General features: G+C 52.7%; 1 protein-coding gene across 2 annotated transcripts; it reads right to left on the bottom strand.

The window, feature by feature from the left end:
* Positions 1–10,080: 10,080 nt before the first annotated feature.
* On the bottom strand, positions 10,081–15,239 carry LOC310923696 (uncharacterized protein). Of its 2 annotated transcripts, XM_083885623.1 has the most exons (5): positions 14,899–15,239; positions 13,639–13,849; positions 12,973–13,025; positions 11,566–12,417; positions 10,081–11,529 (listed from the first exon to the last, which is right to left on the bottom strand). In XM_083885623.1, the coding sequence occupies exons 3-4, from the start codon at positions 12,985–12,987 to the stop codon at positions 11,656–11,658; spliced, it is 777 nt and encodes a 258-aa protein (XP_083741749.1). In that variant the 5' UTR covers positions 12,988–13,025; positions 13,639–13,849; positions 14,899–15,239; the 3' UTR covers positions 10,081–11,529; positions 11,566–11,655. The 2 variants fall into 2 exon arrangements, with proteins under 2 accessions (XP_083741749.1, XP_083741748.1); XM_083885622.1 differs by lacking the exons at positions 12,973–13,025; positions 13,639–13,849; positions 14,899–15,239 and having other exon boundaries at positions 11,566–12,560.
* Between the last annotated feature and the right edge of the window lie 266 nt (positions 15,240–15,505).

Here is a 15,505-nt window from a genome sequence, read left to right as displayed (position 1 = left end):
GACAGCCACGGGTGAGGACAGGGTGGGACATGGCCAGTGACATGTGGGGACATGGCCATGGCCAGTGCCATGAGGGGAACTTTAAGGTCTGTGGGGGATGCTGGGTTTGAGGGAGTTGAGGGTTCCTGGGAGGGCCTTGGGGACCCCAGGCCCAGCGGCTCTGGCTGTGCTGGGAGACCCTGGGGGAGGTTCTGGGGCAGCTGCTCAAGGAGCCCCTGACCTGGACCCCCATCTGGGCATTGGGCTCCTGGAAAGGAATGAACGTCCTTGTCCCCAGGAGGGAAATCCCAGCAGCCCCAGGGTGTCGTGGGCAGCTGAGAGGCCACAACAGGGAGGGGAAAGCCAGACAGAGCTGTCTCCCCAAACAACTTCACCTCAAAATTCCCCAAAGTCAGGAATTCCTCCCAGGAAAATGCTGCCAGGAGGTGCCTGAATTAAGGAAAAGGGAAGATGGGACCCCCAGACTGAGCAGGAGGGGCCTGGAACACCTAAAACCCAGCATGGGGGAGAGGAATGGGGATTGGGGGGCAGTGTGAAAGGGGTGGAAGAGCAGGGTAAGAGAGGGGTGTGGGACCCCAAAAGAGTGAGGGAGGGGCTGGGACCTCCAGATTTCATTGGGAGGGGTCCCACTCCTCCTTTCTAGTTCCCAGAGGCAGGGAAAGTTGGGCTGGGGCAGTGCTGGGCTCTTGGCCCAGCCTGGGTGCCCCCCATGCGCCCTGTCCTCAAATTTCCCTGGTGGCTTAGAGGAGTCCTGGTGCCTTTTGGGGTTCACTGGGTGTCGTGTTGGGGTTCAGGTGCCTTCCAAGGGGTCCCCAGAGTGGGGTGACACAGGGGGGACACACAGGGGTCCCCATTGTTGATCCATCTGGGGGCCTGTTCTGCTCTCCTCCCCTAATCACAGTCCCCCTGCAGAGTCCCCCCAAGTCCCTCCACAGACCCCCCAATAAATGAACCTGGGGCGAACTGGGAAGCTTTATTGGGAACATTGGGAGCAGTAGGGCAGGGACACAGGGACAGCTCTGGGCACGGGGGGGGGACACACGAGGCCCCCAAAATCATCTCGTGGATGGAGCGGGGGGTCCCGGCCGGGCCCGAGGCCACGGGGAGGGGCTGCGGCCGCCGGCGGCTCAGGAGCTCTGTGGACAGAGAAAAGGGGGTGACACCGGGCTGGGGGCCCCGCGGGGGCACACACGCTCTGGGGGAGGGGGGACACGACCCACGGGACCCCCCCTGACCTTCTTGCACAGGCAGAGGCCCAGCCCCAGCGCCAGGAAGACGAAGCCCAACACGAAGCCCCCGATCCCCGTCAGCATCTTGGGGGGTGCGGGGGGGCGCAGGATCCGGGAAACAGCGGCAGCTGCTGGGAAGGGACTGGGACGGACTGGAACACCAGGATGGACCAGGAGCGGGACCCAGTGGGACCAGAATTGGGGCACAAGGGATCATACTGGGATTTATTGGGACCACACTGAGGACTACTGGGACCATGCTGAGGGCAACTTGGTGCTGTTGGCATATGCTGGGCATGATTTGGATCATACTGGGAGTGACTGGAACCGTAGCAGTGGTGAAAGGGCGCAGTTGGAAAAATGCAGGGGGCAGCTGGGGTCATACTGGGATCGTACTGGGATCATACTGGGACTGGCAAGGTCACACTTTTTGGAGTAACTGGGATAATACTGGGAGGATCTGGGAGTGACTGGGATCAAACCAGACTCATCTGGGGGTGTCTGGAAGTTACCGGGATCATACCGGGGGGTGACAAGGCTCCAGCGCGGTTCCTTCCATCCCCTTGGAGCATTTGGAATCTCCAAGTCTCAGCCCTGGCTGTCCGTGGGATTCAATCCCCCTGCAGGGTTTTCCCCCAGAGCGGGTTTATTTCCAGAGGGGTTTGTGGTTTCCCTTGGAGCCGGGGCCTGACGGCACCGGAGCGGCCGCGGGTGCCGGGGCAGGAAGGGCTGTGGGACGGCTCCTCCTGCAAACCTCCGGGAGGGGGACAAGGGCTGGGGGGAAATAGACAATAAACAGAGAGACATTGCTGCAGAAGGGCCTCATCTTGCCTAAACTAAAGTGTCCAGTACCAAGTAACACCTTGAGGTTATGGAAATCCCAGAGCCCAAGTTGGATTCCCCCGTTTGAAGCTGAAGGAGGAGCTCCACTTGTGACTCTGCTTCATAACGACGAATGTGAAAATTCACCACAATTCCCGGTTCCCTCCCTCCTCTGCCCAGCGGTGCAGGGAGAAGGGATGGGAGTTACGGTCAGTTTGTGCCGCTGCTTCCCCCTTTAGGGACAGGAAGCCTTGCCCTGCTCCGGCAGGTGGGATCTGTCCATGGGGTCAGACCCTGCCCTGTCCAGCGGGGTCCCTCCCCAGCCGTGCGGTCACTCCTCGGCCCGGCCCTGAGGCGCGGGGCAGTCCCGGGGCAGCCGCGCTGCGGCCCCGTCAGCGGCACCGCCGGTTCGTGCCGGGCAGGAGCGGCAGAAGGAGCCGGGCGGCGGCGGGGGCTCAATCCCGCCCGGAGGAAGAAGAGGAAGAGGAAGGAGCCGGGGCCTCCTGCGGTGTCCGATCCCCGGGGAGCAGCGGGGAGGCCTCGGGGAGCGGCGGCGGGCGGGGCCCTGTTGGAGCCACCCCGAGGGGTTTGTGCTGCCCCGGGTCCCTGGAGGAGTCGCTCGGCGAGACGGGCGAGGTGGGAACAAAAGAAGAGACTAAAATGCAGAGAAGAGATTAAAATGTAACCAAAGAGCCGCACCAAGGGCATCTCCCCCCATTTGTGTCTGAAGCAGCTGCACCGAAGCACAGGCAGGGGATGAATACAATAAAATCCAGAGAATAGAGTAAAATAGAATAAAAATACTACACCGGGGGGTCCCTGGCGCCCGGTGTCACTGAAGAGCCGCTCTGTGGGATGGACACTGCTGGGTGTGAGCAGAAGGGCAGCGCCGAGGCGGGTGCAAGGTGTGAATAGAATTGAACATGGAGAATAGAATAAAATACAAGAAAAGAACCGCACCGAGGGTTCTGTGCCGCCTGTGTCACGGAAGAACTGCACCGAGAGTGGCGAGAAGCAGCGGCAGTAGAGAATAGAATAAAAAATAACAAAAACCACACTGACAGTTGACACTCTCCAACACTAAAAGAGAGAACTGAGGGCTGGTCGGGGCAGCACCGAGGGGTCTGTTGCCTCCTCCGAGGTGTGGCAGCCTGGTTCAGGAACGGCACGGCGACCACCTCAGGTCGTTTAGGCCAAGAGCTCAGAGACACCAATATGGTGGACGGCAAATGGTGTTTATTCATGAGTTACATGGCAATATATAACCTGTGTTTGTGTCGTCACTTCCTTCTGCTTATGGAACTGGCCTAACTATTGGGTAACATAACATAACAGACAGCAACACTTATGGGGGAAGGGTAGCCCTATCTTACCGTACAGCGCGATATCTTCCGTTCGCTCGTCCCTGTCTACCGCAGTCTTGTGGCGGTGCGTGTCCTCCAACGCTCGGCCAGCCCCGACACGCCCCCACAGGATCTATAGTCAGTGGGATCTTGGCTGCCCACCAGCCCTGCCGTGTTGCGATGGTAGAGGAAGAAAGACAGGACCCTCAAAGGCTTAACTAGAACTTAGGTTTATTGGGCAGGAGGGAGGGAGCCCTCACCCGAAGACCAGTGCCTCAGAGAGACCCTGAATCTCAAGGGGGAGAGGGTTTTATACAGTGGGTGGAACTCAGGGTGGGTAGGCATACAACCAATGGGGTATAACTGGGGAGTGTCTGCTGACATAACATGCATTGGCATCAATCAATGAACACGAGGTAGGAGGGGAAAGCTTGCAACCCAGCCAGTCCCCAGAGATCTCCCATTGAAGCTTCTGGACCTGGGGGACAGGTCCTGGAGTGACTGACAGGGCAGGAGGGTTTCCTAACATGTGATGGACAGGTACCCAAGGAGGGAAAGGCAAACCAATGAGGGGCTGTATCTGGGGAAGGCTGGGGGAGAAGTTTACAACTTGTAACAAAAGGGGAACTAAAACTAGAACTGCACTGAACCGGGGTACAAAGAACAAGTGTCTTACAATAAAACTCATTATGAAAGTCACACCACCACAGGGTCTCGGCCGCCCGGTGTCACTGAAGGAGCCACAGCGAGGGACGGGCGGGGCGCGGCCCCATCGAACCCCTCCAGCTCCGTGACGAGCGGTGACCCCGCGGGACCGCGCCGGGGCCGGGCGGAGGCGGCAGCCGGAGCTGGGGAAGCGGCTTTGAGCGGCGGAGACGAGCGGGGTGTTCCCAACCAGCTCCACTCAGCCCTCGGGCACTGGGCTGGGGCCGCCGCGAGCTTTTCAACCCTGGCCGCGGGTCCCACTGCCGCCTCCTCAGGCCCCGGAGCCCAGAAACCCCAGGAAATCAATCCCAGGCACTAAAAACCCTTCTCGTGCACAGCGAGGGCCATGGAGGGTCCTTATGAACTCCCATCCCCTCAGTCCCCCCGGGCACCGCGGGGCATTAGCGCAGCTCCCGCGGCTGTCCCGGCACCGGCTGCTGCCACAGGGCACGGGCTTGTCACACTTGGGTATTAAACAAATTTGGGGAGGAGGAGGACAGCCTTAGAACCCAGGGCTTTGCCCTCGGGAACTTGGAGCTGCACGAGGGGGATAAAGGATTCCCTGCACACACCGATGGCCCCGGCAGCAGCTCTGCCCCGCCAAGAACGGGGCTGTGTTTGGGAGAGGTGGGATGGCTGGGATGGGCTCTGCAATGAGACAGCCACATGTTGGCATGAAGAGCTTGGGGCGATGGGGTTACTGAGGAGGTTTTGGGGCACCTTCCAGTCCTGAGAGATGAGTTACTGGGAGGGGGGAGACACCTGGCTCTGACATTGGAGTGGGGCCTGTATTAGGGAAGGATGTATGTTGAGGGTTAGATTTTTCTTTTTTACTTACAGAATTCTTTCCCATGAGTTGCTAGAAGACTAATTACTGGGTACTTATGGGTATTTGAACTAATTTCTGGGTACAGAACAGAGGGGCCAAAGGAGAGCAGTTGTAGCACCTGGCTACACTTTTTTTTGTCTCTGGCAGTTTCTCTTGAGGGAGAAGATTCTGCGAGTTTTGAGGCAGGAAAACGACAGGGGCTGGGGGCAGCTACATCGTCTCTTACTCTCAGTTTTCAGAGAGAGGACGGCCAGGCTGCTGCTTGCTGCGGGAGGAGTTCACTGTAACCACCAAGTCTGGTCCTGGGAAATCTACCACCATCTGCTGGTGTGCCCAGGAATTCTGAGCTCACCTCCTCCTGTCCTGCTGGAGCTGGACCTGCCCTGCCCCTCCACTGCTGCTTCTTGGGCGCTGCTTTGAGGCTTTTCTCTATGCTGTGGGCTCGCACGGCCTGCCTGCTGAGACCTTCTGCATCTTCATCCACAGCTCTGGAGTTCCTGATCCATCCCTTCCATCCCTTCAGCCACAGCTCCGCAGTTTCTGATCCATCCCTTCCATCCCTTCAGCCACAGCTCCGCAGTTCCTGATCCATCCCTTCCATCCCTTCCCGGCTCGGACAAAGCCGCCATTCCCGTGCGCTCCCCGAGCCCGCCCCACAGCGCCCCCTGCAGCCGCGGGGGGATCATCGCACCTGCCCCGCCCACAGGGAGCCACCAGCGCCCCTGCTGGCCGTGCCCGGAACTGCACCAAAGGGGAAAGTGCCGCGCTCAGGGAAGCTGTTCCTGGGTTCTGCTTCTGTTTATTGTTAATGCTGTGCTTGGTGTTGTTTGTTTGCCTGGTTATACACACCAGTAAAGAACTGTTATTCCTATCCACTTACCTCTGCCTGAGACCCCTTAATTTTCTAAATTCATAATTCAAAGGGAGGCAGTTCGAATTCTCCATTTCAAGGGAGGCTCTGCCTTTCCCCAGCAGACATCTGTCTTTCAAACTAAGACAAATAGTTATAATACCAAAGCATTTTAACATTGCATAATATCTATTTTAATATTTCACTACTGTCTATGACATAATATTGATTTATTTCTCTGCCATTTCTGTATGCTACACAGTGCACACATAAACTGATAGATTACGTTATACCAAAAAGCAGCTAAAAGGAATTATAAATTGTACTATATCAAAATCATTGTGATCAAGAACAATGTGCAAAAGCCGATACATTAATGCAAAGCCAGTATTGTATTGTAATTTATATTGTCATTTCTATAGTCATTTATGACCCAGGTCTGCTGCTTCTCCTGCAAGGCACCAAAGGGGCTCATCCACCTCTTACCCTCATGTCCCTGTGTGTCCCCTGAGTGTCCAAGTGTCCCCAGTGGCGTCACCCTAAAAGCTGAGCACAGGTGTCAGAGAAGCCTCTGACCCCTGGCTAAGTCACCTTAAAAAGCACCTGAGCACCTCTGAGCTTGTTCTCAAGTTTTGGATGATTAAGGAGGGACAATTTGCCTTGCTGCCAATAGAAGCAGCCACAGGTCCAGAGAAACATCTCCACAGCCCAACCAGTGCCCCTGTGCTGGCTCTGGTCCAATGCCCATGAGAAGGGCATGGAACTTTCTAGCTCGGCTTCCTTCTATGTTCAGAGGTAAACCAAAAGTTTTTTCTTTAAATAGAATCATTTCCTTGGGTGTGGAAATGCATTCCTACATGTTTCTAAGTCCCAAGCAAAAGCAGCAACAGCAGCAGCGACAGCACCCATAGTCTGTGTTCCCTGAGTCTTATCAGTGCATATATATTTTTAGATATATCTATATATCTATAGGTCGACTGTCGTATCAGTAGCAGCCATAGAAACAACAGTGGCATTTGTGATCGGTCTTTGTTGGATGGAGGGAGACTGACTCAAGCGATGTTGATCAATCAGGCTCGATTTATTTGTTTTCTCGCTTACATTTATATTCTAAGTAATCAGCTCATACATATTGCAAAAGCCAAGCTCCTGATTGGTAGTGACTATACAATAGCTTACTTCATGTTATATCAGCATATTGCAACAGTCATATCGCCTTGTAATGTTCAGTTCCTCTTTTCTCATGATCTCAGTTTCTCTCCCTCATCCTGTTCTTTTCTAACAGTTCTGCCAGGAACATGCTGGCCTTGTCCTAGCTTCTAATTACAAGATTAATCTGAGAGTTATTGTGTCCCTTATCCTCTAACCATTCCTCAGCCATCTCCTCCACAGGTCTTCCCTGAGCCTGCTTGCATTCTCAAAGCAGTGCATTTTATTCTATTTTTGGCCAAACAGGTTGAAACAAGAGTCCAGTATTGCCTTGTTGGACCTATCCTAAGCTAAGACTGATGTGTAACAACATTTGTAATTTCTTACACAAATTTTACTCACGTAGCTCTGTCTGTTCTATCCAGGAATGTTTAGCAGGGCTACATTGGTTTTGTTATGATTAGAATTTAACTAACTTTGCAAAAACCAATGCTGCTGAACTTTAAACTAGACTTTAGGTCTTTTTCTTGCTAACTGATCCAGGTTCTTATTTGCTAAGGCACTTAAAAATCCTCTATTTATTTAAAACTAAACTTGCATTTCTACCACATGTCTGTGTGGATTTATGTATTTTAGTTTCTCTGAAGGTTCTAACTCAGTCCTCACATTCTGGGCACTCCTGGGCCTGTGTGGATTTGGCCCAGGGGGATTTATATGCCAGCATCTCCTCTCTCTCTTTGAGCCATACAGACTCTCTTCATTGCTTCACTGATCATTTGTCGAATGCACTGGAGCAAACAAGGCACCATTATCAGCACAACTATGATGATGATGACCATTAAAATGTATAGACCCATTCTTAAAAGCTCTTTCATCCTTCATGTTAAATTCCATCTATCTAATAGACTATCTATCCAAATCCCATCATCAATTCTAATTTTTGATACACCTTCTTTAAGTTGTATGCTTTTATGAATAGATTCTGAGTGACCAGATAAATCCATACAACACCTCCCTTCAAAATCTTCACACCCATGTCCACATGCTAGTAAGGGAAAGTCAATTGTGACCCTGTCTACCATCTTTAACATCTGTTAACACATCACTTAATGCAAGGGAGGCATTGAATTGCTTACTCAGCCAACACCCCAGTCAATCCAGTTGCTTCAGTGCTACTGTTGAACTGAGTTGTGCTAATAAAAGAGATGCTGAGAACCTTTTTCCAAAACCCCAAGGCTGAAAATTACTTTTGCAGTCCGAATTGCATTGATGGATAAGCCTGTTTCCTTTATGTCTCATGATGGCAAACATTTGTGCATCAGGTGTTAGCAGAGTAAGTCTCCCCAGGCTCCACGGCCCACCTGTGATGTGTGCTGGAATAGCAGGCCAGGCTCTGTTTCCACAAATGAAAAACATTCCCTGTGGGAACTGAAAGGGGCTATCATTAAATGCAGACTGAACTAAAGAAGTATGGTTACACCTATTAATCTCATTTTTGTATACAGAGTGCTAAGGACAAACATCCTTAACCAAAAATTGATCTTTCCCTGTAGAGTTAAATCTGGCATGAAAAAATCCTGTTTACAGAACCAAAGATCTCCAATGCTTCAGGTTCACGAGATGCCTTGGGAAGGTGAGGAACCCACCAGTTCCATGCATCTACTGGGGACTAAAAATCCCATATGGATGATCCTGGGAGTGTACCTTGAATGGCTCTGTCAGTTTTCTCTGGAATTGGCCAAGCATCCACTGGCACACCAACTAGACAGGTGGAAAATGGCTTTTCTGGGGTTGCATTGGACAGACACACGGTATCTAAACCTGATGCACTGGCTAAAGTCACCCAGACATTTGTTTTAGGCTGACTAACTGGAAAATTTGTGTTACTAAAAGCAAGCAAATTACTAAAACCAAGCACGCAAAAAAGCATAACATTCGATTGAACCCCTTATTTCCCTTAAACTATTCTCTAACAAAGGGATTCTACAACACTACTGATCCCCAAGTGTTGGTCTTTGGTTGATCAACAGGTAAGGTTGCATTGGTGAAGGCAAACAAAATAGGAAGATATAAACATGATATCTGATTTAACTTCACACTTTTTGATTTAAGGCACTTTCTTTTTCATTCCTGATTTCCAAGCACATCTCTCAGCACATTCCCTTTTTTGGTTCTTCCACCAATTTCACCCGGGACCAGCCAGATATAAGGCACTGAATTATTTTGTTTGCATTCAACTCTGCAAATTTGAATCTCTTTTGATTCTGTCAAAAATTCCCTTTTACATTCCTCCCTGAGAACAGGAAGATGGGGGCTGTTTTCTTCATTGTGACCCACTGCAACTAAAAATTCAATGGCCTTGTGCTTTGTTTGGGATTCTAAATCATAACACCATGTATACCACGCTTGTGCCAACAGAGCTCTACGATACCAACGATTCCCACACTTTTTACACTGATACAAACCCCAGGGTTCACAGATCTGGCACGTGGGACAAAAGATGTCTGCCATCAGCTACAGTCTCTGTGCAGCTCACGTCTGCGTGCTGCTTCTCTGCTCTTGGGGTTGTCAGCGTGTTCCTGTGCTTGATTTGGCTTCACGTTCTCCACTGGAATCCACCTGGGTCCTGTACGTGCAGAAACGCAACTTCTTCACCTTCTTGTTCATGGGTTTGGGTGGTTTCTTTGATTGGTTGATAAAGTCCGCATTGCAGACCTCGGGGGATGGGTCATTGGGTCAAAAATAGAAATAATTTGAGTGTCACTTTTTCACTGGACGATCTGTCCTTGAAAACAGCGGGTAGGGATAGAGAGAGACTCTCCATTTTGTGCTTAGCAAGTTAGTGTGCAGAACTCATGGCCTGTGAGGCTGTAATGCAGATAAGAATTAATAAAATCCTGAGTCCAAACACCAAAACTGCATCTCCCGTGCTCCAATCCCGGCGCTGGCAGAGGCTGAAAAGAAGCCGGAACCTCGGCAGGGCTGCTCCCCATGGCAGGCTCACGCCGATGGTGGGGGTGCTGAAAGCCTCTTTGGCCATGCCCAGGGGTCACCCGCCCCCATGGCTGGTGACTCCTGCTGTGGGGAGCCACAGGGACCCCCGCCGGCGGCACCCGGGGCCACGCACCTGTCAGTGCCAGGGGGTCCCTACGAGCCCAGGTAAGTCACCAGCAGGATGGAAGGGGCCCCTCAGGGGTTCGCTGGGACCGGCCGCGGGGCCGTTCTCGGGTTTGGCGGGGCCGGAGCGGCTGCAGCTCCTTTGCATCTCTTTGTGGTAAAACCATCCAGTGGTACCTTTGCAGTGATTCTCCTCTATTGATGGCTGGAACCAAAAAGGAAAATCGAGGAGCATCCTCTGGATGCAGTGGAGTGTTGAAAAAACAATCTTTTAAGTCAATGACAACAGGAGGCCAGTCTCTTGGGATCAGTGAAAGAGAAAGAAATCCAGGTTGTAAATGCCTCATGTCTTCTATCACTTCGTTGATCTTCCTCAAGTTGTGAAGCAATCTCCAGGAATCAGAGAAGTCTTCTTGTGAATGACAAACACTGGGGAATTCCAGGGACTATTTGTGGGTTTGATGAGGCCTTTTTGTAGCTGTTTGCTCACTAATTGTTTGAGGGCATTCAATTTTTTCTGTTCGAGAGGCCATTGATCCATCCAAACGGACTGATTGGTTTTCCACGATAACTGCAGAGGTGTCACTGTGGTTTCCATTAAGAATCCACTTCCATCTTTGTTCTCCACTGGGACAACACGTCTCTCCCCCACAGTGTGATGAGGTTCTTCCACACACAGGGCCGGATGTCTGCTGTCTTTCCTTCAAGACCTGTGACAGTAATCATGGATTCACTCTGCATACACACTATACTTCCTCCAATCCCTGTGAGACCACACTCAGGTGTTACCAGATTCCAATTGCTCGGCCAAAACTCAAAAGGAATCAGAGTGAGGTCTGCCCCTGTGTCCAGCTTGCCTGTAATGTTAAGTTTTTTACCAGACTCCACATGTGTCAGACTACACTCCAGCTCTGGCTCTTCATTGGTGACATGTTTTACCCAACGGACATTAGGTGCTGAACTAAAGCCCTCAGAAGGTATTTCTCTGTATCCAGCTCCCTTATTTATATTAATTTGCCATGCAATAGCAATAGCTATTGGTGTTTTTGGTTGAATTACCATTGGAGCATTGTAAGCAAGAGCTAAAACGCTCAGCTCTTCATTACAATTTGCTGAAACGACAGCTGGAATAACTGAAAGTCCAAGAGTTCTGTTATCATCCTTGCCTATAATTAGAAAGTCTTGGTTTTGTTTTGAAACACCAGTAAGTTCTATGGGAAGGCATTCATGGCAACAGTTTTTAAAAGAATATATCAATTTGGAAGTTGCCAGTTCACGTCGTGTCCCTGGGGGTAATAAGTTGGGGTGGCTTGGGCGATGGCTGGTGGTGTCACAAACTGCCCCTGGCTCGGGTTTTCCCCAGGTACCCTTAGGTTGTTCAGGGGTTCCCATCATTGAGCTGCCATTACTTGTTTCGCCACACGATGGCGCTGTGTGCTGTTCTGTGCACGGCCCCGGGCTGTCTCTGATGGTTTCTTGGCATCGCTTGACCACCGGGGCCACCAGGGCTAACGGGGCCACCAGGGCTAATGGGGCCACCAGGGCTAACAGGGCCACCAGAGCCACCACAGGGACTCGAGAGGAGGTTGTGGATGTCCCCAAGTGTCCCCATCAGGTGATGCATGGCCAGGCGGGTGCTGCCCTCCCACGGCACTCGACCTTGACCACCACAGCCACCAAGTCCTTGCGGACATCAGCGGATGCCTCCTTTTCCTTTAGGGCCAATTTGATATCCTCCAGCTGCTGCTGCAGCGTACAGAGGAACGTGGAGGCTCTGTAACACACATATGCCAAGCGCACCACCAGTGTCCAGGCTGCCTTCACCTGCTGTCCCCTCCCCATGGCCACCCCCGACTGGCTGATGGTCACCACGGCCTTGACAGCCGCCACCGCCCGGGCCTTCTGCACGATCAGAAACGAGATCAACACCCCCGTGACCAGGGCCATCGATGGCTGATGGGTCTTCTCCCCCAGGATGTTCTTAACTCTCCTCCAGCTGATGGTCTTGTCCCGCAGGTCCCCAGCCTGGGCGGTGACCTTGGCAGTGTCCCCATCCTCCCAGGTATCGAGGAAATCGATGCCCTCATCCATCAGCCACATCGGGCTCTTCCAGACCAGAAACCTCGACTCCTGCCAGGCTCTGCCCGCAGCTGTCACATCGTCCCAGGTGGCACCCGGGGTTGTCACAAGGGCGGCCATGGCCTGGGAGGTGACATCTCTGTGCTCCAGGGCGTCCCGGAGGTGCCAGATGAATTCCCTCAGGGCTGTGCGGAGGGACTCTGGGTACATGAATGGGCTCCCGTCCCATGGCACGGTCACGAGGGCCGCCAGCTCGCCCAGGGTGGCCACCACAGCCACCAGATCCTCCAGCTCCTGGTGAGGGGATGGGGAGAGGGCCTTCATGGCCTCCTGGGGTGGCCCCTGTGCCCTCCCTGGGTCCCCTCTGTCCCCTCCCCGGAGGGCTCAGCTGTCCCCTCTGTCACCCCCTTGTCCCCTCTGCCAACCCCTGCCACCCCCTGCTGTCCTCCCCTGCAACCCACCCACTGTCCCCCTTGCCCCCAATCCCCCCAGGACCCCCTGACCCGACCTGGGAACACCCAGGACCCCCAAAACCCACCTGGGACTCCCTGAACCCCCCCAGAATCCCCCCCAAATCCCACCCGGGACCCCTCCAAACTCCACCTGGGACCCCCCCGAACCCCCAGAACAAAACAATTCTACCTGGGACCCCCAAAACCCCTCCTGGGACTCCCCCAAACTCCTTCAGGATCTCCCCAACCCCACCTGCAACACCTCCAAACCCCACCTGGGACCCCCTAAATCCCCCTAAACCCCACCTGGGACCCCTCAAAATCTCCCCTAGGACCCCCAAACCCCCCCGTGTTCCCCCCTTTCCCCTCCCACGACCCCACACCAGGATTGTCACACCTTGCAGCCATCCATGATCACTGGGGACACGGCAGGGACGCCTCGGGGACACTCTGGGGACACTCTGGGTGTTATAAATGCATATTGTATGATTGGCTTTTGCAAATATTAAAATGAATACTATATCTGTTATGTTAGAAAGTTATGCTGTATTAATATAATCTCTTTTAGTAGTGTGATAAATACAGCTTTTAGGCTATAGCAGATGCTTGTTGTAACTAATTTAAAGTGGGAGAGGCAATTAAGAAATTCCTCACATCATCCTATCTTGATAGAGATAACAACAAGGACACCAAAGAACTCCAGAAGGAAGAATTTACTGCCTCCTTATTAAGGGATTTGCCACTTTGTGGAGCCACTGGAAAGATTTATTTGCAAAAAAGAATAGATAGGGAGAAAATTATAATTAAACCTTTTTACCTAAAGTTCAAAGAAGGGTTTAAATCATGTCCAAATTTATGAATATGCAATCACCTATGATATTGAAAGGAAAGATCCTTTGTTAGCCTATGTGCCTTGGTGTGGGATGCCAGGTACCCAAACGTCTGTAATCTCTTTTGCTTCATATGCCTCTTATTGTCCTATTTTTTATTATGAAACTTTTAAAATTTTAACAAAAGTGAACCGTGTTTTTCACAATTTGGGGGCTCAGTTCAGGATATTTACCTCATCCCTGACGCCCCAGGGGATCCAGACCAGGAGAGCCCCATCTGATTTTAGCAGCCTTGCTCTGCTTCCTCTGGTGTAGATTGGAGATCACAAGTTAAATATCCCCAGGGCAAGGGGGAGACAATAAAGCAAAAGGAAAAAAAGGGAAGAAGCAGCTCTGGAAGAAGCCGTGGTACTTTTGTTCCATAAAAATCTTGTGCACAAAGACCTAAGAAAGAAGAAAGGACTGTGAGTATTTCTTAGGGGAGCAGGTTAGGGGGGTGTGAGATGTGAGTTTGAGACGTGGACTGGGGTTCCCAGCTCTACAAAGCCAGTCTGGAGCTCCCTGAGCTGCGTGTCTGTCCTTTGGCCAGAGAGGAGCCAGGACGGAGGCGAAGGCAGAGATGAAAGGACTGAGAGAGACCCCGGGGTGGGGACGGGGCCCCAAAGAAAGGGGCTGGGCGCCTCTGAAGGAAGGGAGCTGGGGGTTTGCCAGTACAACCCACTGAGAAACAGGATAAAAAGGAGGGGGGGGCCTAAATTCTTTTTTAGCCAGGTTGAGGGATTAAAAATAACCCCAGAAAACCCAAGAAATTTGGGTTTAGAAGCTGCTGAATTGAGGTTTGGGGGAAAAAAACAAAATAAAACAAGAAATTTGGGCTTAGAAGCTGCCAAATTGAGGGTTTGGGGGAAAAAAAAAAACCAAACAGGAAATTCGGGCTAAGAAGCTGCTGAACTGAGGGTTTTGGGAAAAAAACCAAAACAAAACAAAACAACAAATTTGGGCTTAAAACCTACTGAATCGAGGGTCAAAAACAAAACAAAACAAAACAAAACAAAACAAAACAAAACAACCACCAAACCCAGGAAATTCGGGCTTAGAAGCTGCAGAATTGAGGGTTTGGGGGGGAAAAAAACAAAACAGGAACTTTGGGCCTAGAACCTCCCGGATTGAGGGTTTGAGAAAAAACGTATTAAAAAAACTCAAAAAATTTGGGTTTAGAAGCCGCACCGCCGTTCCCCGGCCCCACCGCCCGCCCCAGCCCCGGTGCCGGCGGCCGCCCCGCCGTTTGTATCGGCCGCACCGGTGGCCGCTCCGCCCGGGGCTCCCCCTGCGCCGGCCCCAGCCCCGACCGCGCAGTCTGCGATCGCTGCCCCGGACATGCCGGGGGATCTGCCCGCCCCAATCCCGGTCGCACGGCCCGCGGCAGCTCCGCCACAAACCCCGCCCGGCCCGGCCCGGCCCGTCCCGGCCGCTCAGGCCGCCCATCCCCTGACCGCTTGTCCCGGGGCTGCTCCGGCCGGCCCCGGCCCGGCCGCTCCGCCCGTGCCGGGAGCATGCGCAGAGACTCCGTGCTCAGGCTCGGCCGCCGCTCGTCCTCTCGGTGGTTCCGGCAGCAGCTCCCGCCTACGCCCCCCCACGCCTGGAGGACTCAGCCCCGGGCCAATCCCCGCCCCCGCCCCGCCCTCTCCGGCAATCCCAGCACCCCCCGCGCTGGGCACCGTTGCCTTGGGAACCGCCGCTCCCGCTGGGCGGGGCCGGTTTCCTTTGAAAGGCCAAATCCCGAGCCCGCGGAGCCACAGCTCGGCCACGGGAAGGGCCTGCGGGACGGGCAGCGCGGGCTTTGGGCAAACTTTCCCCGCTCCTCCCGGAATACAAGTTATACAATATGCGGGTGATCCCTCATTATCAGGGGAAGCCGAAGTTGAAGTTGCGGAGGCTGCCATAAAACTTCTGAATTTTCTGGGGGAAAAGGACTCAGAGTATCAAAGGGGAAACTGCAATTTGTAGAATTTGAAGTGAAATATCTCGGGCACTTAATAAGCAAGGGCAGCCAAAAGCTAAATCCCGAGAGAATTGCAGGAATTTTATCTTTTCCCCCTC

The sequence above is a fragment of the Zosterops lateralis genome (genome assembly GCF_965231275.1).
Source record: "Zosterops lateralis genome assembly, contig: HAP1_HAP1_SCAFFOLD_210, whole genome shotgun sequence".
Lineage (NCBI taxonomy): Eukaryota > Metazoa > Chordata > Aves > Passeriformes > Zosteropidae > Zosterops > Zosterops lateralis.
This window is presented reverse-complemented; position numbering and strand designations above follow the sequence as displayed.